General features: G+C 45.7%; 1 protein-coding gene across 7 annotated transcripts in view; it reads right to left on the bottom strand.

Moving 5' to 3' along the window:
* Positions 1-17,720, bottom strand: part of syne1b (spectrin repeat containing, nuclear envelope 1b) — an 84,999-nt gene that overhangs the window by 43,871 nt on the left and 23,408 nt on the right. For all 7 annotated transcript variants that reach the window (XM_027011182.2, XM_027011178.2, XM_035532633.1 and 4 more), the window contains 40 exons: positions 16,546-16,754; positions 16,214-16,322; positions 15,967-16,131; positions 15,588-15,755; positions 15,229-15,405; positions 14,699-14,839; positions 14,388-14,548; positions 13,995-14,145; positions 13,659-13,886; positions 13,474-13,572; positions 13,199-13,386; positions 12,779-12,902; positions 12,493-12,659; positions 12,244-12,397; positions 11,502-12,127; positions 10,314-10,493; positions 10,063-10,213; positions 9,730-9,888; positions 9,446-9,628; positions 9,263-9,364; positions 8,972-9,175; positions 8,581-8,788; positions 8,366-8,478; positions 7,973-8,178; positions 7,610-7,759; positions 7,095-7,386; positions 6,742-6,914; positions 6,221-6,530; positions 5,833-5,997; positions 5,257-5,613; positions 4,986-5,122; positions 4,668-4,845; positions 4,325-4,507; positions 3,708-3,851; positions 2,960-3,115; positions 2,294-2,458; positions 2,036-2,208; positions 1,676-1,829; positions 1,224-1,367; positions 960-1,124 (listed from right to left, as the gene is read on the bottom strand). In XM_027011182.2, the coding sequence (XP_026866983.2) occupies positions 960-1,124; positions 1,224-1,367; positions 1,676-1,829; positions 2,036-2,208; positions 2,294-2,458; positions 2,960-3,115; positions 3,708-3,851; positions 4,325-4,507; positions 4,668-4,845; positions 4,986-5,122; positions 5,257-5,613; positions 5,833-5,997; positions 6,221-6,530; positions 6,742-6,914; positions 7,095-7,386; positions 7,610-7,759; positions 7,973-8,178; positions 8,366-8,478; positions 8,581-8,788; positions 8,972-9,175; positions 9,263-9,364; positions 9,446-9,628; positions 9,730-9,888; positions 10,063-10,213; positions 10,314-10,493; positions 11,502-12,127; positions 12,244-12,397; positions 12,493-12,659; positions 12,779-12,902; positions 13,199-13,386; positions 13,474-13,572; positions 13,659-13,886; positions 13,995-14,145; positions 14,388-14,548; positions 14,699-14,839; positions 15,229-15,405; positions 15,588-15,755; positions 15,967-16,131; positions 16,214-16,322; positions 16,546-16,754 (7,419 nt within the window). The remainder of the gene's footprint in view (positions 1-959; positions 1,125-1,223; positions 1,368-1,675; positions 1,830-2,035; positions 2,209-2,293; positions 2,459-2,959; positions 3,116-3,707; positions 3,852-4,324; positions 4,508-4,667; positions 4,846-4,985; positions 5,123-5,256; positions 5,614-5,832; positions 5,998-6,220; positions 6,531-6,741; positions 6,915-7,094; positions 7,387-7,609; positions 7,760-7,972; positions 8,179-8,365; positions 8,479-8,580; positions 8,789-8,971; positions 9,176-9,262; positions 9,365-9,445; positions 9,629-9,729; positions 9,889-10,062; positions 10,214-10,313; positions 10,494-11,501; positions 12,128-12,243; positions 12,398-12,492; positions 12,660-12,778; positions 12,903-13,198; positions 13,387-13,473; positions 13,573-13,658; positions 13,887-13,994; positions 14,146-14,387; positions 14,549-14,698; positions 14,840-15,228; positions 15,406-15,587; positions 15,756-15,966; positions 16,132-16,213; positions 16,323-16,545; positions 16,755-17,720) is intronic.

Here is a 17,720-nt window from a genome sequence, read left to right as displayed (position 1 = left end):
GTATACAATAACCCACTTACTTATGCAGTGTTTCTATTAGTATCTAGAATTAGTAAGATTATTGGATTCATGTTACAGCTGGGAGAAGAGCCTTCTCCTATAAAGCCCCTCAATTATGGAACAGCCTTGTAGCTTTAATTTGGAAATCAAGCACACTGCCAATTTTTAAATCTAGGTTATAGACTGACTCAAGTTTTGGGTAGCTTCCTATATATAAAGCTGCAGAACCTGGGGCCCCTGGTCACAATGTTTTCTGGTAATCTTGGGTTTGTGATGATGATGTAGGTGGAATGCAATGCCTCAGAGAGCCCTCAGGACTGTGGTCTCCCTCTGGCCCTCCCTGCTACACATGCCAGAGCCGCATGCTGCTCTCTGTTGCGTATACTGCATATGGACAGTTCATTTGTTGTTCATCTTTACAAATCCAATTATATCTTTCTGTTTTATTTGCATGTTACTGCAGAGATTATGCCAACACTGGAGTAGACCTGCTCATATGTGACAAAGCACCAGAAAATGCCCCAGTGTTATCCACAGATGAACTGATGCTGCCATATCCATCCAGCCACACCATCTACTCTAAAGGATACAGAAACAGCTTGCCCATACTAGATTCACTGGAGTAGCTGGGACTCCCACATCTACACTGATATGGCTTCTTGGACTAAATATAATGTAATAAAGCATGGACTGTTTATTAACTGGGCCTCCCAAGCAGGATGGGTTCCCTCTTTAGTCTTGGTCCTCCCAAGGTTTCTTCCTTAATTCCACCCACTAGCCTGCTCATCTGGACTCATAATTTATAAAGCTACTTTGTGCCAATGTATGTTGTAAAAAGCGCTCTACAAATAAATTTGCCCTAAAATCTATATTGAACTCAGTGTCAGTCCATAAGGAGTCAAGCACCATGTAGCTGTGTAATGAGCCTCTCTAACAGCATGCTTCTCTTCTGTTCTCACCTGCAGCTTTTGCAGAGTTTCCTCCAGCGTGCCGAGGTCTCCTTCCAGCTGTGTGTAGCAGCTCAGCCTCTCCAGTTGCTGCTCCAGCCAGTCCTTGAACTCGTGCAGACTGCCTTGGTAGTCCTGGTGAGCCAGAACCAGTTCCTCTGCCTTTCCCACGGCATGCTGTGTGATGAGAGCACCATGCTTGTCTCACCAGTACCATAACGCACACTAACAAATGGACTTAACTTTTTAGATTTAGAATTGCACATGGAACTGTACCTCGGCCTTCTCTTTAACACTGTTGTACCGTTCTTGCAGGTCTTGAATCTCCAGCTGGGTGACATAGTGCTCAGCCATGTTAGAGCCCTTCACAGAGATGGTATCCAGCACAGAGCTATGACTTAGAACCTCTTCCAACAGCAACTACAATAAACAGAAATCAGTCAATTAAACAATAGCTTCTATTGTTTATTTACCCTGGATTCATATTATTGCTTCAAAATGCATACCACCAGTGAACTTTATTGATCTTTTGACAATATTCCCCTTTAAGATCTAAATCATAAAGTTTTAAAACTGAAAAGTTGGCACAAGCCACATGTTGGTTGCAACCGTCTACAGTAAGCCTGCAACTGGAAAAACATATGCTATTATAATTCTGTTTTGTATGACACTACATATGGTGCAGTGGCTTTCCCATATTGCTGCAAAGCATACAATGACAGCACTACCTTGGCCTTGCCCAAGCTGGCAGTTTTGTCTCTCATTTCAGAGCACTGTTTGTCTGTGGAGTTGAGGCTCTCTTCTACCCGCTCAATCCAGCTCACAAACTGCCGCACATCCTCCTGGTAGCTGGTCCACTGTGAGAGTGCTCCCTCCAGCTGGCTGTGAGAACACACAGTACAACAGTGTTCTATGCAGCACCTCTAGCGGTGCAATCACATGCTTTCCTTTAAAGCTTGAGAATTAAGAGCTGTTCCTCTTAAATCATGAAGGCTTTGAATGCAATGGTCCTTTGCAGAGGGAAAAATAAGTTTCCTTTTGCTAATCAACTAGGTAGATTTGATGAGAGGCCAAAGTAGTACACTGACCTCTTGCACTGAATAGATGCGGACAGCAGGCCATCCCAGGAGTCCTTCAGGTCCTGGATCTGCTGGCGCACCAGAGGAACCCCCTCTGCAGACGTGTTCCTCTGCACTGACTCACCTCGGGTGACCAGCATCTTCAGCTGGATCTCCTTCTCCTGGCGAGCTGTAAGGAGGGCCTGGGATAATAGCAAGGCATTTAATGGAGGAAAGCTGTGATCCACCTGGTGCAGAAATCGTATAATGAGCAGCCTGCCTGTGTACCTCCAGCTTGATCATCCTGCTGTCCAAGACGATCTTATCTGCCGTCGGCGTGCAGTAGGTCTGCAGCATGTGGCATGTGTCTGCCACCCAGTTCTGCAGCTCTTTCAGGCTCTGAGAGAAAAGCTGGTGCTCAGACACAATCCGCTCAATCCTCGAGGCCTTTTCCTGGTGGACAGGCCAAGCATGTTAGAGAAAAAAATCACATCTGACATGGGGCCACTCAGAAATTAATCATAGAGTGAAGGTTTTGACTTACACTGAGTTTAGTAGTTAACAATACACTTAAAAAGATCTTAGCTAGAATGGTAAATGTGTTAAAAAGACTGGAGAGTGATTTCATATCTTCTCAGGTTGATTTTCTCAGAGTTAATAATTGTGAATTGTCTTTGTTAATTAATGGATAGGTCGGTGACACAAATACAGACTATCCATGCACAACAGACTGCGAGAAAGAGACATCTTAATATCATTTAATATCACAGTTACTGGCAAAAGTAGAACCAACCAAACAGGGTTAGCTACAGCTGTATGTTTACCCAATTCGCAATCTATGCAGACAAACCGAATGTGTGTCCAGTCTGAACGTGAGGCCTCCTGTTCAAGTACACAGTTCACAGTGTAGTAGTAATAGTAGGATCAGCCTAGCAGCCGGCAGACAGACGTTACCTTGGTCAGGTTGCTTAAAGCTAGGTAGTGTGCGGAGAGCTGCGAGACGCGGTGCACAAAGCCCTTTCCGGCTGTGTGTCCATCCCACAGCCGCTGGGCCTTCTCCCTCAGCCGGCCCAGCTGAGCCTCTTGAGAGGCCAACTCCTCGAGTGCCGACTGGGAACGCACAGGCACATTAGCACAAGCACGCGGCTCAGCACACAACAGCAGGGGCGGCTTGGCCCCCTTTAGTAAGACAGAAGTTACATGGAGGAAGCGAAGCTATACAGGCTGATGTGGGTAAGGTTAGCAGCACGGCATGCGGCTAGCAGCAGTGCAGGTTAAAGCACGATGCGAAAGCAACTGAGGTGGTGTTTTTTTATGGCCTATGAGCTATGAATACCTGTTTGTGAAAACCACTATTAGCAATAGACGATCACTGTTTGTACTATCAAGTTCGAAATCGATGTTCAACGTTTACAAAAATTTCTACAAACATCTACAAAAATAAATGGACTGACAAATGGCATAACTGCCTTTAAAAATCATCAGTACTATTAAACATATGTATGGTTGGAGCATAATGAAACTTGCAGCTGAATATGTCAAGCTGACATTTAATTGACAGAGTGTGATGCATCTGAAAAATAATGCTGGGAAATTCTCCAGATGACCAATCCAGACATAGAAGCCAGTGTTTGCTGTGTCTGGATTGGACAGTGCTTATCCTGATGTCACACACAGGGCCTGCGTGCTGGCCAGAGTGTACCTGGAGCCTCTGGAGCTCCTGCTTCTTGGCTGACAGGTCATGTAGACGACTGCTGCTTTCCTGCACTGCTGCCTCTGTCTCGTTCATCCATTCCTGCAGGGGCTCCACACTCGCCTCAAAGTCCCTCATCTGAGCCTGCAGGTTCTAACACACAATAACAACACACAGTTATTTTGGTTTATATGACTTATTGACCTGGGCCTCAAAACACTGAAATGTTTTTATTGAAAAGTTGGTCGTTGCAATATTCATAGCACAGAAAGCTGCAATATTCAAATGGACCTTCTGTCAAATCACAATTTAGTTGTTGTGTGCTGTGAACATCCTGACTATCCTGATCTGAAAAGATTTTTCAGAAGGGTGTTCTGTAAGTATAAATAACTTCAGCCAATTCAGAACCATGCCATTAAGAGGTTACTAATGTGTAGTATGCAGTAAGAGTATAACAGTATATAACAGTATAATTCTATGATGTCCATTCCATTACATCCATTCGATGGCGTTGTTCTTCTGACAGATCACCATGCAGATTTTCACAAGGTCAACACATGACAATATGCATTTTTAGTTCTTGGAATAAGGTTGTTACTTGGGAAAGCAAGCACTGAGGACTGTACCTGTAAGGCAGTCTCTCTCTGGTGCAGGTTGGTCATGAGTGTCTTCCAGTCTTCTCTGGCACTGTTCACTTTAACTCGGACTGTGTCCACTCTGTCTTTAGGAGCCACGCTAACCAGTAGATCTCCACTCACTGCCACTGTGTTCAGTTTGCTGTGACCCTGTTCCCTCTCGCTCAGGAACTCCTGCACATCACAACCGCACAGGTAACTTCACACACAGCACTACAACCAATCAATGAACACCATTCATAACCATCACTATTCATATCATGAACACTATAACCATCATATTTAAGGAGTTAATTTGTCTCTAAAAAGTATTTGAGAAGGGTGTATACAGTACCTGGATCTTCTGGAGACTAGATGAAGCCTCACTCAGGTTTTGAGGGGCATCAAAACACTTGGCTGTGTTAATTTTAGCATTGACCAGCCATTGCTGAAAGTCTCTGAAAGCTACTCGGAACTTTTGCTCCAGCAGCTTCTCTTTTCCCTGGCATTCTCGGGAAGCCTGAAGACTGAGGCTGCAGCAGGAAAGAGGAAGCATTAACTATAGGTTAAATATTTATTTAAGTAAGAACTGTATATTTTGATTCTTCAGATGGCATCAGTCTTTATATCACGAAAAAACTAATCATGTATAAGGACTGGTCAACATGCTCACCTATTGTACTCCTTGATAAGGGCAGACACCCTTTCAGACTGAGTTCCCAGGTCTCTGGAAAAGCGACACAGATCATTCAGCTGTGACTTCAGACTGTCCGACATGGGCTCCACATTGAGCAAAGCTTCCAAAGTGTCCTGATTCAGAGAAACACAAGCGCATTGATTAGATGTGATAACCAACGATTGTGTTACAATAGATCTGATTTCTTGGCAATGTCTTCACATGCCTTCATGCAGTCTAGTTATGAATTTTACACTGTGCCTGTTACCTTTGCAATCTGCCAGCCCCGCACGGCCTCCTGGCTGGTGTTCATGGCGTCCACCTGTTGCAGTGTTTCGCGCCACACGCGCAACCGGCTTCCGAAGTCATGCAGGTCCTGCTCAAGCTGTGCGGCCAGGCTGTTGAACTCTTTCTCAGAGCTGGCCATCTGAGCGAGTGTGGCCTCCAGGTTAGCCCGCACGTGCTTGGCCCCCTGTTCCCACTGTTCCCATGCTGACAGAAGCCCCGCCTCCTCCCGCTCCAGAGCCTCACAGCCCACGGTGGAGGTGTGGTCCCGTGCCACCGCCCCACACCGCTGCACCCGCACCAGCCGCTCCCTCCCCTGCTTCCTTGAGTCCAGCAGCTCCTGCCAGTGACGAATCACAGATGAGTATTCTAATTATACAAATAATCCTTCTAATAGAATTCTAATTGTATGTGATAAATGCTCTCAATAACAAATTATACAAATTAATTTGCATCTTCCATACGTGTGACTTTATTTCTGATGATGACAAAAATTCTATGAAGATAGCATTACCTCTATGAGAACATGTCCATGTGTAGGTAGTGTAGATATCCTTACCCGCACTTTGGAGAGCTTCTTCTGAACTGAGGTGGCATCCCCAGACATGTCCGACCAGCGCTGCAGCTCTTCTTTGGCAGACGTCAGCCAGTCATTCAGCTCCCGCACAGCCTCCACATACTGCTCATGCTCTTTTACTATCTCCTCCATCTGCTGCACTTTGCTCTACAGCACAGGACACAACGGCAGGGTTCATCAGCACTGCCTCTCTCCTGGTCTTAATAGTACACATGCGCAAGTCTACCAAGATTAGTTTATACATACATTTGGTTTACAGCAAAAATGTTCAGCAGTAATGATCCATGTTGGTATCCTACCAGGAATTATGATGATACTAAGATTAGGAAAAAAAGAATGCATGTACAGACAAGAGACCCCTCGTGTTTACTTTGATGACTGCTGTGATGTCGGAAAACTGGGCGTTAAGTTCTGCTCTGGGTTCCTCAGCAAAGGTCTTGTCTCCAGTCTTCTCCAGGAGCTCGCTGGTCTTGTCGTTGAGGTGCCTGAGTGCTGCTGCATGGCCCTCCACATCTCCCAGGATGGCCCGCAGCCGTTCCAGCAGCGAGGCCTTCTCTTTCAGCCCAGGCTGCTGTGGCAGTGCCAACCCCACCTCCTGCTCCACTGTCTCCATCCACTGCTGTAGCTGGGCCTTGCCTTCCTGATAACTGCTCCACTGTGCCACCGTCCACTCCAGGCGACTACGTTTACACACGCACCCAGACACAGTAAAAACAAGTGCTGATGCTTGTAAATTAGAAGCTAACTTACTACTTATTACTTAATATCCATAATTGCATACCCTCAGTTCACATTTTGCTTTTACATATCAGACTGTAAAATACTACATCTGTATGTATGCTGCTTCTCACTGAATAAGAATTGTAGGCTATTGCATCAGGCTAAATCTACCTGTGGCAACTCATGGCTGTCATGAGCATGTTGGCCCAAGAATCCTTCAGGCTCTGGAGCTGAGAGCGAATGGCCTTCTGCTTATCCATACTGCAGTTCTTCACCACCTGCTCCCCCTTCCCTATTGCCATATTCAGTTTGACCTCTCCTTCGCCCTTCATTAATAGGATCTCCTGCAACGCCACAAAGCATTTTATTCAATACTACAATTTCTAGTGAAAGCATCTAAATCCTGCCTATTCATCTAGTAAAGCAAACCACTTTTCAACAGCTGTGAACAACAGTAGCACAATATCCATGCTGAGAGAGCTGAGAGCTCAGAGTGATGGCTGAGCAGTATTGGCTTTAGTGACCTGAACCAGGCTGAGCCTCTTCTCCAGGGTCTCCTTGGTGCCCGTGGTAGTGCTGAGGGTGGCGAGGCGCTCCCGTAGGCCGCTGAGCCAGGCCCACGTGCCCTGTAGCGTCTCCTCGAAGGCCTGCTGCTCCTGCAGGCTCAGCTGGCAGCCCCGCAGGCGATCCCGCACCGCCTTCAGCAGGCCCTGCTGCTGCATCTGCAGCTGGGCTGACAATCGCAGCTCGGCGCCACTGCCATGACCCCCGTCGCCCAGGGCCTGCGCCTCCTGGCACAGACTCTCAAAGGAGTCCCTGGAGGGAAAGAAGAGCATCAAAACAATGTCATTATATAGTTGTTTTTCAGGTTTCTATCCACACTTGGCAGACGTTTATCTAGATATGTCAGTATGTGTGTTCCCTAGGAATCAAACTCCATGACCTTTGGGTTGCTAGCACATGGTCTACAGTCTGTACCAGGAGAGCTACAGGAGCATAGATAGCTAAAGAGGTGCTCGGTTCATAAGCAGAATGTGACCTTTCTTTCAGAGCCTCCTGGTAGAACTCCTCCACACGCTCCAGGGTGGCTTTCTCCTGGTCGCTGTGTTTGCCCTCCGGCAGCTCTGTGCTCAGTCTCACTTCCATCCGCTCCAGCCAGCGGCTCAGTCTCTGCTGACGGCTCTCGAAGCTGCACAGACAGCGAAATGCATGAGTGACGAGTGTGCCACACCACTGAATCCAGGCTGCCTCAGACAGTTATCAGCACGTTCTCCCACCTCACCTCTCGTCATTTATCAGGACAGAAATCATTCAGTACTCATCCTTCCTCGACGTAAAACGCCCATCCCTGCTGGGGTTCAGAAAGGGGGAAAAAAAGCCCTGCGTGATGTAGGGCCCTCACCCGCTGAGCAAGCTGGCACTCTCCTCCAGACTCTGCTGGTTCAGTCGGCACTGCTCCACGTAGCTGTCCCATTCCTGCTGGATGGAGGAGAGGCTCTGCTGCACCTGGCTGGCACTCGCTTTAGGGAGATGAAGGAGGAGCTTCTCCCCCTCTTGGCACACCTCCATCAGACGACTGTCTCCATCCTCGACCCTCTCCAGTGCCCCCTGAAGGACACAGGAGGAGATGCACAATGAAGCACTTCAAAGATGCTATCATTGCTCATAGATGATTCATTTTAGGGTCAATAGCATTCCTAAGATGACAGTGGATTTCAAACACATTTCTGAGACAATACCTCTTTTTTTTTTACTAAGGTACATTTTTGTGAGTTTGCTGAATTCTGTGCTGTACCTTCAGCTTCTGAAGTTTGCGCTCAACAACACTGGCATCACCGGAGTGGTCGCAGCATTCTCTCACTATGTCCCTCTGTCCACAGAGCCATGTGTGAAACTGCTTCACAAGGTCTAAAGAACCACAAGACCATGGGGGGGGGGGGGTAAATCTATATGGTAATCTATCTAAAGTGAGTGTGTCACTCATTTCTATCAGAATGTTAAAACTCTAACCACTGAATAGCTGCTGTAGGCTGTGCTGCATCGAGCCCAGCCTCTTAATGCAGAGCTGATTAACAGTTTCGTATTTCTTGATGAGGTCAGTCAGGGCAGAACCAAGCGCTGTCAGCTCCTCTGAGGGGTACTTTCTGCAAAGTGTGTTCAAGTTTTCACGTGCAGAGTCTATGCTCGCCTGCTGGTTCTGCAGCTCTTTCTGGATGTCCTGCAAGACATACAGCACATGCACAAATTGAAATAAGGTCCTTCTGCATGACTTATTTGTCCAGGCAAGAAACCACGTAACTCAGTCATGTAACTCAGTCAGCTCTACAACTGGAGCTACACTATAAGAAACCGATCACATTTCAACAGTGATATTGACATGGTCAGACATTTAGTTTTTTACCTTCACTCTGCAGATCTCCTCTGGAGGTGTTCCACATGTGAAGTCCAACAGGGATTCTTCCATCTTCTTCAGCCAATCGGTCATGTGGGAGAGGAAGTCCTGCAGCTGTTGTTTCTGAGAGCAGAAATCTCTGAGGTTGTTCTTGGCTTGCTCAGACATCTCCTTCACAGTGCTTATCTTCTTACTCAGGTCAGCCTGCATGACCTGTCAGAGATACCAAAGAGAAAAGTTTACAAACTGCCACTGACCAGCGATGAACTAAAATTCTGATTTTTATATTAGAAGCCATACCTGCAGTGCCGTAGGGATGTCCTGGGTGCCACCAACCTGTTGCAGCTCTGACACTTTGCTTTGTAGAGTGTCTAACTTCTTCTCCTTCTCTTCTACCTCAGCCTATATAAGCACTCTAGATCATGCATATTGTATTGACTACAATATGACAAAAATATTGTGTGGCACTATCAGAATCCTTACCTTGACTTCGGCGAGTCGGTTTTCAGTCCTCTGGCTGTTGTTGAAGTTGCTGAGGGTCTCAGTGAGTTCCATTACAGAGCTATTAGACCAGCTCTCAATCTCCTCATTGATACCATAAATATCCTCCCATATAGAGAAACCTTTTCTGAGACTCTCTATGTTCTCCTCAATTCTCTCAGACACCTTTAGTTGAAACAAGGCAAGAGAGTAAATTCCAGATATTCACAGGCCTCAGTGTGTTTCACATGAGCATGGGGGAGCTTTCATTAGTGTGTCACACTCACGTCTAACCACTGGTCCACGATGGCCTCCATTTTTGTCTTTAGCACCTGGGTCTGACAGTCTGGAATCCTGCTTAACTCACAGAGCAGTTGCTTCCCTTTACTGGAGAAGGAGTCCATGTCCTTCTGACTGCCTGCCAGCTCGGCTTTAACGGCTTCATGCTGAAAAATGGAAAGAACAAGTTCCATTGATGTGTACATGAAATGTACATGTCACAGCAGAATTATACTTAAATGATCTTATTGCAGTAAGAATGGAAGTGGATGTTTGCAAAGTGCATGATGTCAAAGTGCATGATGGGAAATTTTCCTAATAGATCAAGATTTAACAGTTACCTTAGAGAGTGATCGCCTGGTATCCTCTTGGTCTTTAAGAACAAATTTAATTTCAGCAACAGTCTCAGCACTCTCCACTATTGTATTAATGGAGGATTTTAGACCATGATAGTCCCTCATGAGCTCAATCAAGGCACTGCACTGCTCTTGCCTAGAGGGAGACAAATGGGAAAGTAGCATTAACAATTTCATTAATTTAACCAATATGTACAGCATGATGAGATGAGAAGGTAGATGAGAGAGCAAGCCACCTCTCTGTAATAAGCTTCTTGGTGTCCTCCCAGGTGGTCTGCAGGAGGCTGATCTCTCTCATCACCTCTCCGGCGAGCTCTGCATCTCGCTGGGCCAACTGTTGGCCTTTATCCCTCAGCCACTGTTCCTCATGCTGGTGAGACTGGAGCTCATCCTCCAGCTGGTTAAAGAAGCGCTGCCTAGACACACATGCAGCATTTCATAATGTGAAGCTAAACATATGTAGACAATACATTCTTTTTGGTGACCTGTTTTTTTAACCCTCTGGTATGATTAACATTGGCTAGTTTGAGCTGATGTAAATGTTCTGCTCTTAGTGATAATACTACTAAAACAACCCTTTTTCATTTAAGAAATATAGCAAGAGTTAGACTCACACAAAACTGACTCATGCTGTCACAGCTAGATTATGTAATGGGATCATGAGTTTATGAGATTTCCAAAAACAACAGACACAATATCAGTGGCAGCTGGCCAATAGCGGACGCTAGGGTGCTGCCCTGTCAGGTAAAAATTATTTATTTAAATTTTTTTAATTAGTTTCCTGGTTCATCCCCTTTCTTCCGGGGTGACAGGAATATCGGCCAGCACAGCCAATTGCTGACCGTTGCTGACACAAGATATGCACATAGCAACATAAATTTAGCCAATCATTGTCCTCAAATCTGATACCTAAGCCAAATCAGTCAGGAGTGGAGTAGGAACATTATTAATAATTACGAATTTGGTTACTCAAGACACAGCATCTCAGGTGCCCTAAAATTCAATAAGCTCTTCTCCAAAAAACATTTGAGAGAACTTTGGAGAGAAATTTTTGTTAGTGTGCTAATATTACTGTATATGTTTCTGAATAAGACTGTAAACTAATGATGCATACTGTACCTTCTGTCTGAGCACATTAGAGCTGCAACTAATGATAATTATCATTTATTAGTAGTCTGTTTTCAATGCCAATTAAATAAACAGTGGCTATTTCAGAGAGCACTAGTAGTTTGTTAAGTTGTATTGAGATGATTGCTGAAACTGACTCTCACAATCGGCCCCACCTAGAATAAATTTCACCAGCCGCTATTGCATAATATATTTAACTTTAACTTAGCTTTTTATTAGCACTTGTTTTTAGTTTAAAATAGTAATAATAATAATAATAATAATAATAATAATTAATATTATTCTTTTTTCATTACCTCTGTTGTAAGGTGAGCAGGTTGGGCTCTGTGAGGCTCTGCTGGTCAGCCTTCTCTTCGATGTCCTCCACACTCTTAAGTAGCTGCTCTTTACGCTGTCTGAAGGAACTCCACAGCGCTCCCAGGGCCTCCGCCTCACTCTGCTTGGAGCCCAGCAGGGTCCTCACCCCATCCAGGTCCATGTTCAGCGAGTCGTTCAGCAAGCGGCAAGAGGTGCGAGCCTCCTTCCCATCAACTAGCTGGAGGTGGGCCTTGCACAGGCTGCTGTCCAGGCTGATGGCCAGCGTCTCCAGGCGGCTGATGTCAGGAATGATGGCCTCCAAGTCCCTCTGCAGCTCGTCCACCCGGCCCTTGTCCCAGCTGCCTGCACTCTCAACGGTGTGCCGGAGGCCCCGCAGGACACCGGCAGCCACACCGTGGGTTTGCAAGAAGGCCTCCAACTTCTCCACGCTCTCGCCACGGAGCATCACCAGCTGCTGGGCCTCCAGATAGGGCTGTAGGTTGCTCTCCAGACGAGTCTGCAGGAGCTGACGCTCCATAGAGTCGCAGGTGGAGCACAGGGCTCTGCCCTCCTGCTGGAGCCTCTCCCTTTCACTGTTCTGGCTCTGGAGCAGCTCTGCCTTCTCCTGCCAAACACACAGTCCAGCTGCCTTACAGGGTGACTTTGACAACAGCAAAGCTTTTTCCAAACCCTGACTGCCATGCTGTCACACACAGGCCTTATGACGATAACGGCACGTACCTTTATTTCCAAAGCTGTCGCCTGTAATTTTGTGATGTTCACTTGGGAGAAGGTATGAAAAGATGAGAGGAAAGACTCTCCCCACTTGAAGAACTTTTGCAGGGCTTGGTCAAACTCGGCCACCTGAGAGAGGTGGTCCTGAAGCACCTGGATCCTGTGAAGACAAAGTAGATTATGACACTCATCTCATTTATACTAACCAACACCCACCATGTCTTTGAGACACCTGTGTCCTTCTGCATGTCTGACCTCTGGGGTATTGCTGTGCTTTGGGATGTCCATCTCGCCTTCAGCTGCTCCTGATTCTCCTCAAGCGTCTTTACTCGCTCTTCTGAAGCAGTGGGGTAAAGGACTGGAGTCTGGGCCAGCAAACCTTCATACACTGACTCCAAAGACTGCAGCTCTGAATGTAGGTGCTAGAGAACAGAAAAGCCAATAATTGCAAGCATTGTGGCAAATGACTGTATGTATAAAGTCTGTATCAGGTGTCAGTATTTTTGAACATGGTAAATATCTGAGGAATATCCTGACTTACTTTCAGCTCCATGAGCTCTCCTTCCAGCTTTGTTTTGTCAACTATGAGGTACTCGGCTGCAAAAGCTGTCATGGACTCACACCTCTCAAGGTATGACTGCAGAGAAGACCAGTCTTTTTCATACCTGACCGAAGGATTGAACAAAAGACTGAAATGACGTATCTATTCATAAAAGGGTATAAGTAAAAAATGAATGTAAATTAAACGGCAGCTGAACGAAGTGGTGGCTCAGTGGTAAAGGTACTTGATTATTAGTCAGAAGATTTCCAGTTCAAGCCCCACTGCTGCCAAGTTGCCACTGTTGGGCCCCTGACCAATGCCCTTAACCCTCAATTGCTCAAATTGTTCTCAATCATAATTGTAAGTCGCTTTGGAGAAAAGCAATAAATGTAAATGAACATGGGTTGAACGTGAACCTACTTCTGCCAGCTGGACAGCAGGCTCTCCATTTGGACCTGCTTGTCTTTAGCCTGCTCTAGGCTCAGCTCATAGCTGCACTGCAGGGCCTTTACTGCTTTCTCAGCTGTCTCCCTCTCACTCAGCCTTCGGGGCGCAGTGCACAGAGACAGAAGAGTCACCTTCAGCCTCTCCAGTGACTGGAACACATCCTGAGGACAAAACAGAGCCATCGTTAGGGAAGGAGAAAGCTCTGTGGTGTTTGGTCAACTATGTGAGACATAAGCCAAGGGAAATACTATATAGTCTTGAAGAGCCTTGTAGGTCTCTGATGAGGACACGCAAGATGTGACAGGTGTGTCCAGTTTCTTCTGAATGTCATCAATCTCAGATTGCACCTTAAAATATGAATCAGGAGTCAAAAACAGCAATTGAATTTAATGTTTTGCTTATTTACTGCACTAAATTATATACATCAAAATACCTGTTTAAGATTTGTATTGAACTTTTGCTGGTGAGATGAACTTTCCTCCAACTGTCCATTCAGATGATCCACACTCTCCCTAAGCTCCTCCCAGTACCTTCCAATCTGTGTCAAGCGAGCTTTGATTCGCGCAGTCTCACCGGACAAGACAAACTGGGCCAGTGACTGTGCGCCCTCGTCCAGATGGGACAGGACCTCTGCTCTTTCCTGCAGCTCGGTTATCATAGCCTGTCCAGCAAGGGTGGAAATAACAGGTGGAAATGACACATTTCAGCAACATCCACCATTTTAACAGAAAGTGCAAATGTTGCTTGTTATAAATGATAAGTTTAGTACCTTCACAGCACCAATTTGTTGTTCCAGAGGCGCAGTGGAGGTTTTCAGTGTCTCTAGTTCCTTCTCCTTCTCAGAAATCCATGTGGAAAAAGTTTCAAACTCATGACCAAATGTGTCCCATTGAGCTTTTATTCCCTCCAGGGCCTTCACACTGAGAACCAGACAACAAGCAAAATACAACCCTATTTACTATTCACTCATATACAGATTAAAAAGTAATAGTGCAAATATTACTAAAGCAGAGGTCTTCAACACAGTCCTTAAAAAGCTCCAACCATTCTGCAGATTTGTTGTACCTCAGCTCTCAAAACACTTAAGCCAGCCACCCGAGGACTATGCTGAAGATCTCTGTGTAGAGTCACTATAATATGGATCAAAAGAACGGTAGGTTACTCTTTCTCGAGGCCAGTCTCAACTTTGTCCATTTGTTCACTGAGGGAGCGGGCTTGGTTCTGAAGCAGAAACTCATTCTTAGGGCCGAGCTGGATCTCTGCTGCCTTCTTCAGGAGGGTGTCCACCTGCTTGACCTCAGTCTCACATTGGCTTAACAGCTCCTAAATAGTTGGGTTGTTATGACATATGAATAAAACTCCGAATAGGGGAACAGGGAAAAACTAGATACTTCAGTAACAAAAAAATCGGTTTCTTATGTCAAAGACGTAGTTTTCCAAAAATGTATAGGAGGCCATAACTCTGCTTGTCACCTTTGCCTGCTCCAGCTCTGTGGCCAGGCTCTCAGGGCTGCTGAAAGTCATCTCTCTGTCTGTGACTGAGCGTGCTCGGCTCACAAACTCCCCGACTGCTGCTTGCTGGCTGTCAAACTCCTGCCATGCAGCCAGTGTCACCTGTGCGTGGCAGAAGAGTCTGGCTATTTTACTTTAATTACTTAGTGCATGGAAAGCTCTTCTCTGAGACTCAAAAATCCTTTGACAATGATGAACAAACAGTTTAAACCAGAGGTCTGCAACCCAAGATCTTGTATCCATAATCAGGTTTTTGTTATTAATGGAGCATTTAGCTGACAGACACTTTTATCCAAAGCAACTTAAATTATGACTGAGTACAACTTGAGCAACTGAGGCCTTGCAGTGGCAACTTTGCAGCAGCTGTGCTTGAACCAGCAACCTTGCAATTACAAGTCCAGTACCTTAACCACTGAGTTACCACTGCCCACGTGAATAGAACATGGATTCATGGTTTGCAGTTGAAGACCTATGATCGGAACGACGCTCACCTGCAAGCTCTGCTCCTGTGCCTCCAGGCTGTGGTCCATCTTGTCCAAGGCAGTCTCTAGTTTGTACAGGTCCTCTTGCAGGCCTTCGCCCAGCCCCTCCTCCATCTGGAGCTGCTGTCCTCGACCGAGCTGCTGCCTCATGTCCCTCTGCTTGAGGCGCAAACGCTTCAGCTGTTGCTGTGTGGCGGGAAGGAGAAAACATAAAGTGCAAAGCTGCTTTGTGATGCTGCCTGTTGCTAAAAGCACTAGATAATTGATACAGAACTTAATTGAATTTAACAATTTCAAACAAATGTAAAAGCACAGTCATGTTGATTACCTGTAAGTCATCATGTGTAATGAATTTGAGATGGCAGTACCTGATGAATGAGCTGCAGCTGCTGGGCTTCTCTTGCACGCTCTGAGTTGAGGATCTTTGTTGCTTCTGACTGCAGCTCCTGCTGGCCTTCCATCAGTTCCTTCAGAGAGTTCCTCACTTCCTCCTGGAACTGCACACAGTCTCCAACGGCCAATATAACCTTCTCAGACTGCATGCAAACACACACACACACACACACACATTCTTAATGAATCAATACCTTCACCAGGATGAGCTTAAAATATCAGCATAACCATTTGGAAAATTAGTGGCTGTTCAACGTCATTTATTGATATGGAAAATTTACAGAGCTCAATAATTTAGCAGGTACTGTAAAGAACTACTTTACTCAAGAACAGTTCATCTGTTCTGGGTCCTACCTCGGAGAGGGAGGTAAGGAGACTCTTGAAGTCTGTGGAGAGTTTGCTAAGGGCGGCGGCCTGCCTCTGGGCATCACCCTCCGTGCAGATCTCTATGAGCACGGCCAGGCGAGACTTGAGCCAGCCCATATTCCCCTCCTGTAGCTCCGCGTCATTCCGCAGACTCTGTTCATTATCAGAAGAGAGTGAGACAGCTGTACATATAACTTCACACACCCATATCCTGCTTTCTGTGTTTTTTACTTACCTCTATGGTGGATTTGACCTGGCTAAAATTACTGGGGTCACCAGCACGGTTGCGCAAAAGCCTGAGCTGGCTCTCCTTTGAAATTAGCCAGGCAGAAAGTTCAGAGAATCTGTAATAGCACAGATAAATCAATATTTAATAACAATACACAATGTTCAATATTCTTAGAAAATAAATAATACTGCACTCATATTGACTGCGCATTACTGCATAACTACACAGACTCTTTGACAAACTATGAGGTGATCTAATGGCACAATATTCAGATTAAACTGAAAGATTTATTTCACCATAACAACAGCAGATGTGTGCTTAAACATCATGCTCTACACCTGGTGTTAAACTCCTTCCACTTGTCTGGGTGCTGCATGAGTTTCTGATGGGTGCTCTCTATCTCGTCTCTGAGCTCAGCGAAGGCTGTCCTGGCGCTGTCCAGGGACTGGCGGGCCTGCTCGCTGTCAGCCAGCTTCCCATGGAGCTCCTCCATGTGTTGCAGCCGCTTCTCACACAGCGCCTGAGGGCCCTTTTCCCTGAAAAAGGCCTAAACATGGACAACTATTATCAGAAGCCCTGCAGACACCTACACTAAAGCTCTACACAGATAACTATCAACAGGAACCCTGCAGACACCTACACAAAAGCTGCACACTGATATACAACAGGTCTGTAAAAACCCTATAAGAATCAAATCATATTCTTTACTTGCTCACTTACATACATTAGCATATATCATATTTGTCACACAGCTTCTAAAATAGATAAGGAGCAGAAAATTAAATAAGATACAAAAATATTAGACCGTCATTTATTTATTGAGGAAAATGATCCAATATTACATATCTGTGAGTGGCAAAGGTACGTGAAGGATTGGCAGGATTAGCAGATAATTTGAAGATTAAATCTGAGTCTGGTATTGTCAATCAATGGGATGGCAACCAGGTGTGAGTGGGCACCTTGTTTCATATAAAGAACAGGGATCTAGCAAAGTCCCCTCTTCACAACACGTTTGCGGAAGTAGATCATGGCATGAACAAAGTCGATGTCTGAGGACCTCAGAAGAAGAGCTGATGCTCATCAGGCTGGAAAAGGTTACAAAACCATCTCTAAAGAGTCTGGACTGTGTACAAATGGAAGAAATTCAAGAGTATTATTACCCTTCCCAGGGCTGCTTGCCCAACAAAGATCACGCCAAGAGCAGGGCATATAATAGTCCGCGAGGTCACAAAGGAACCCAAGGTAACTTTTAAGCAACTAAAGGCCTTTCTCACATTGGCTAAGGTTAATGTTCACGAGCCCACCATCAGGAGAACCCTGAACAGCAATGGTGAGCATGGCAGGGTTGAAAGGACAAAGCCGTTGCTGTCCAAAAAGAACATTGTTGCCCATCTGCAGTTTGCTAAAGATCACATGCACAAGAAAGCTATTGGAACAGTGTTTTGTGGATGGATGAGACCAGAATAGATATTTTGGGTTTAAATGAGAAGTGGAGAAAGGAAAACACTGTATT

The sequence above is a fragment of the Electrophorus electricus genome, chromosome 13, assembly GCF_013358815.1.
Source record: "Electrophorus electricus isolate fEleEle1 chromosome 13, fEleEle1.pri, whole genome shotgun sequence".
NCBI lineage: Eukaryota > Metazoa > Chordata > Actinopteri > Gymnotiformes > Gymnotidae > Electrophorus > Electrophorus electricus.
The sequence above is the reverse complement of the archived record's forward strand: the minus strand, read 5'-3'. Positions and strand labels throughout refer to the sequence as shown.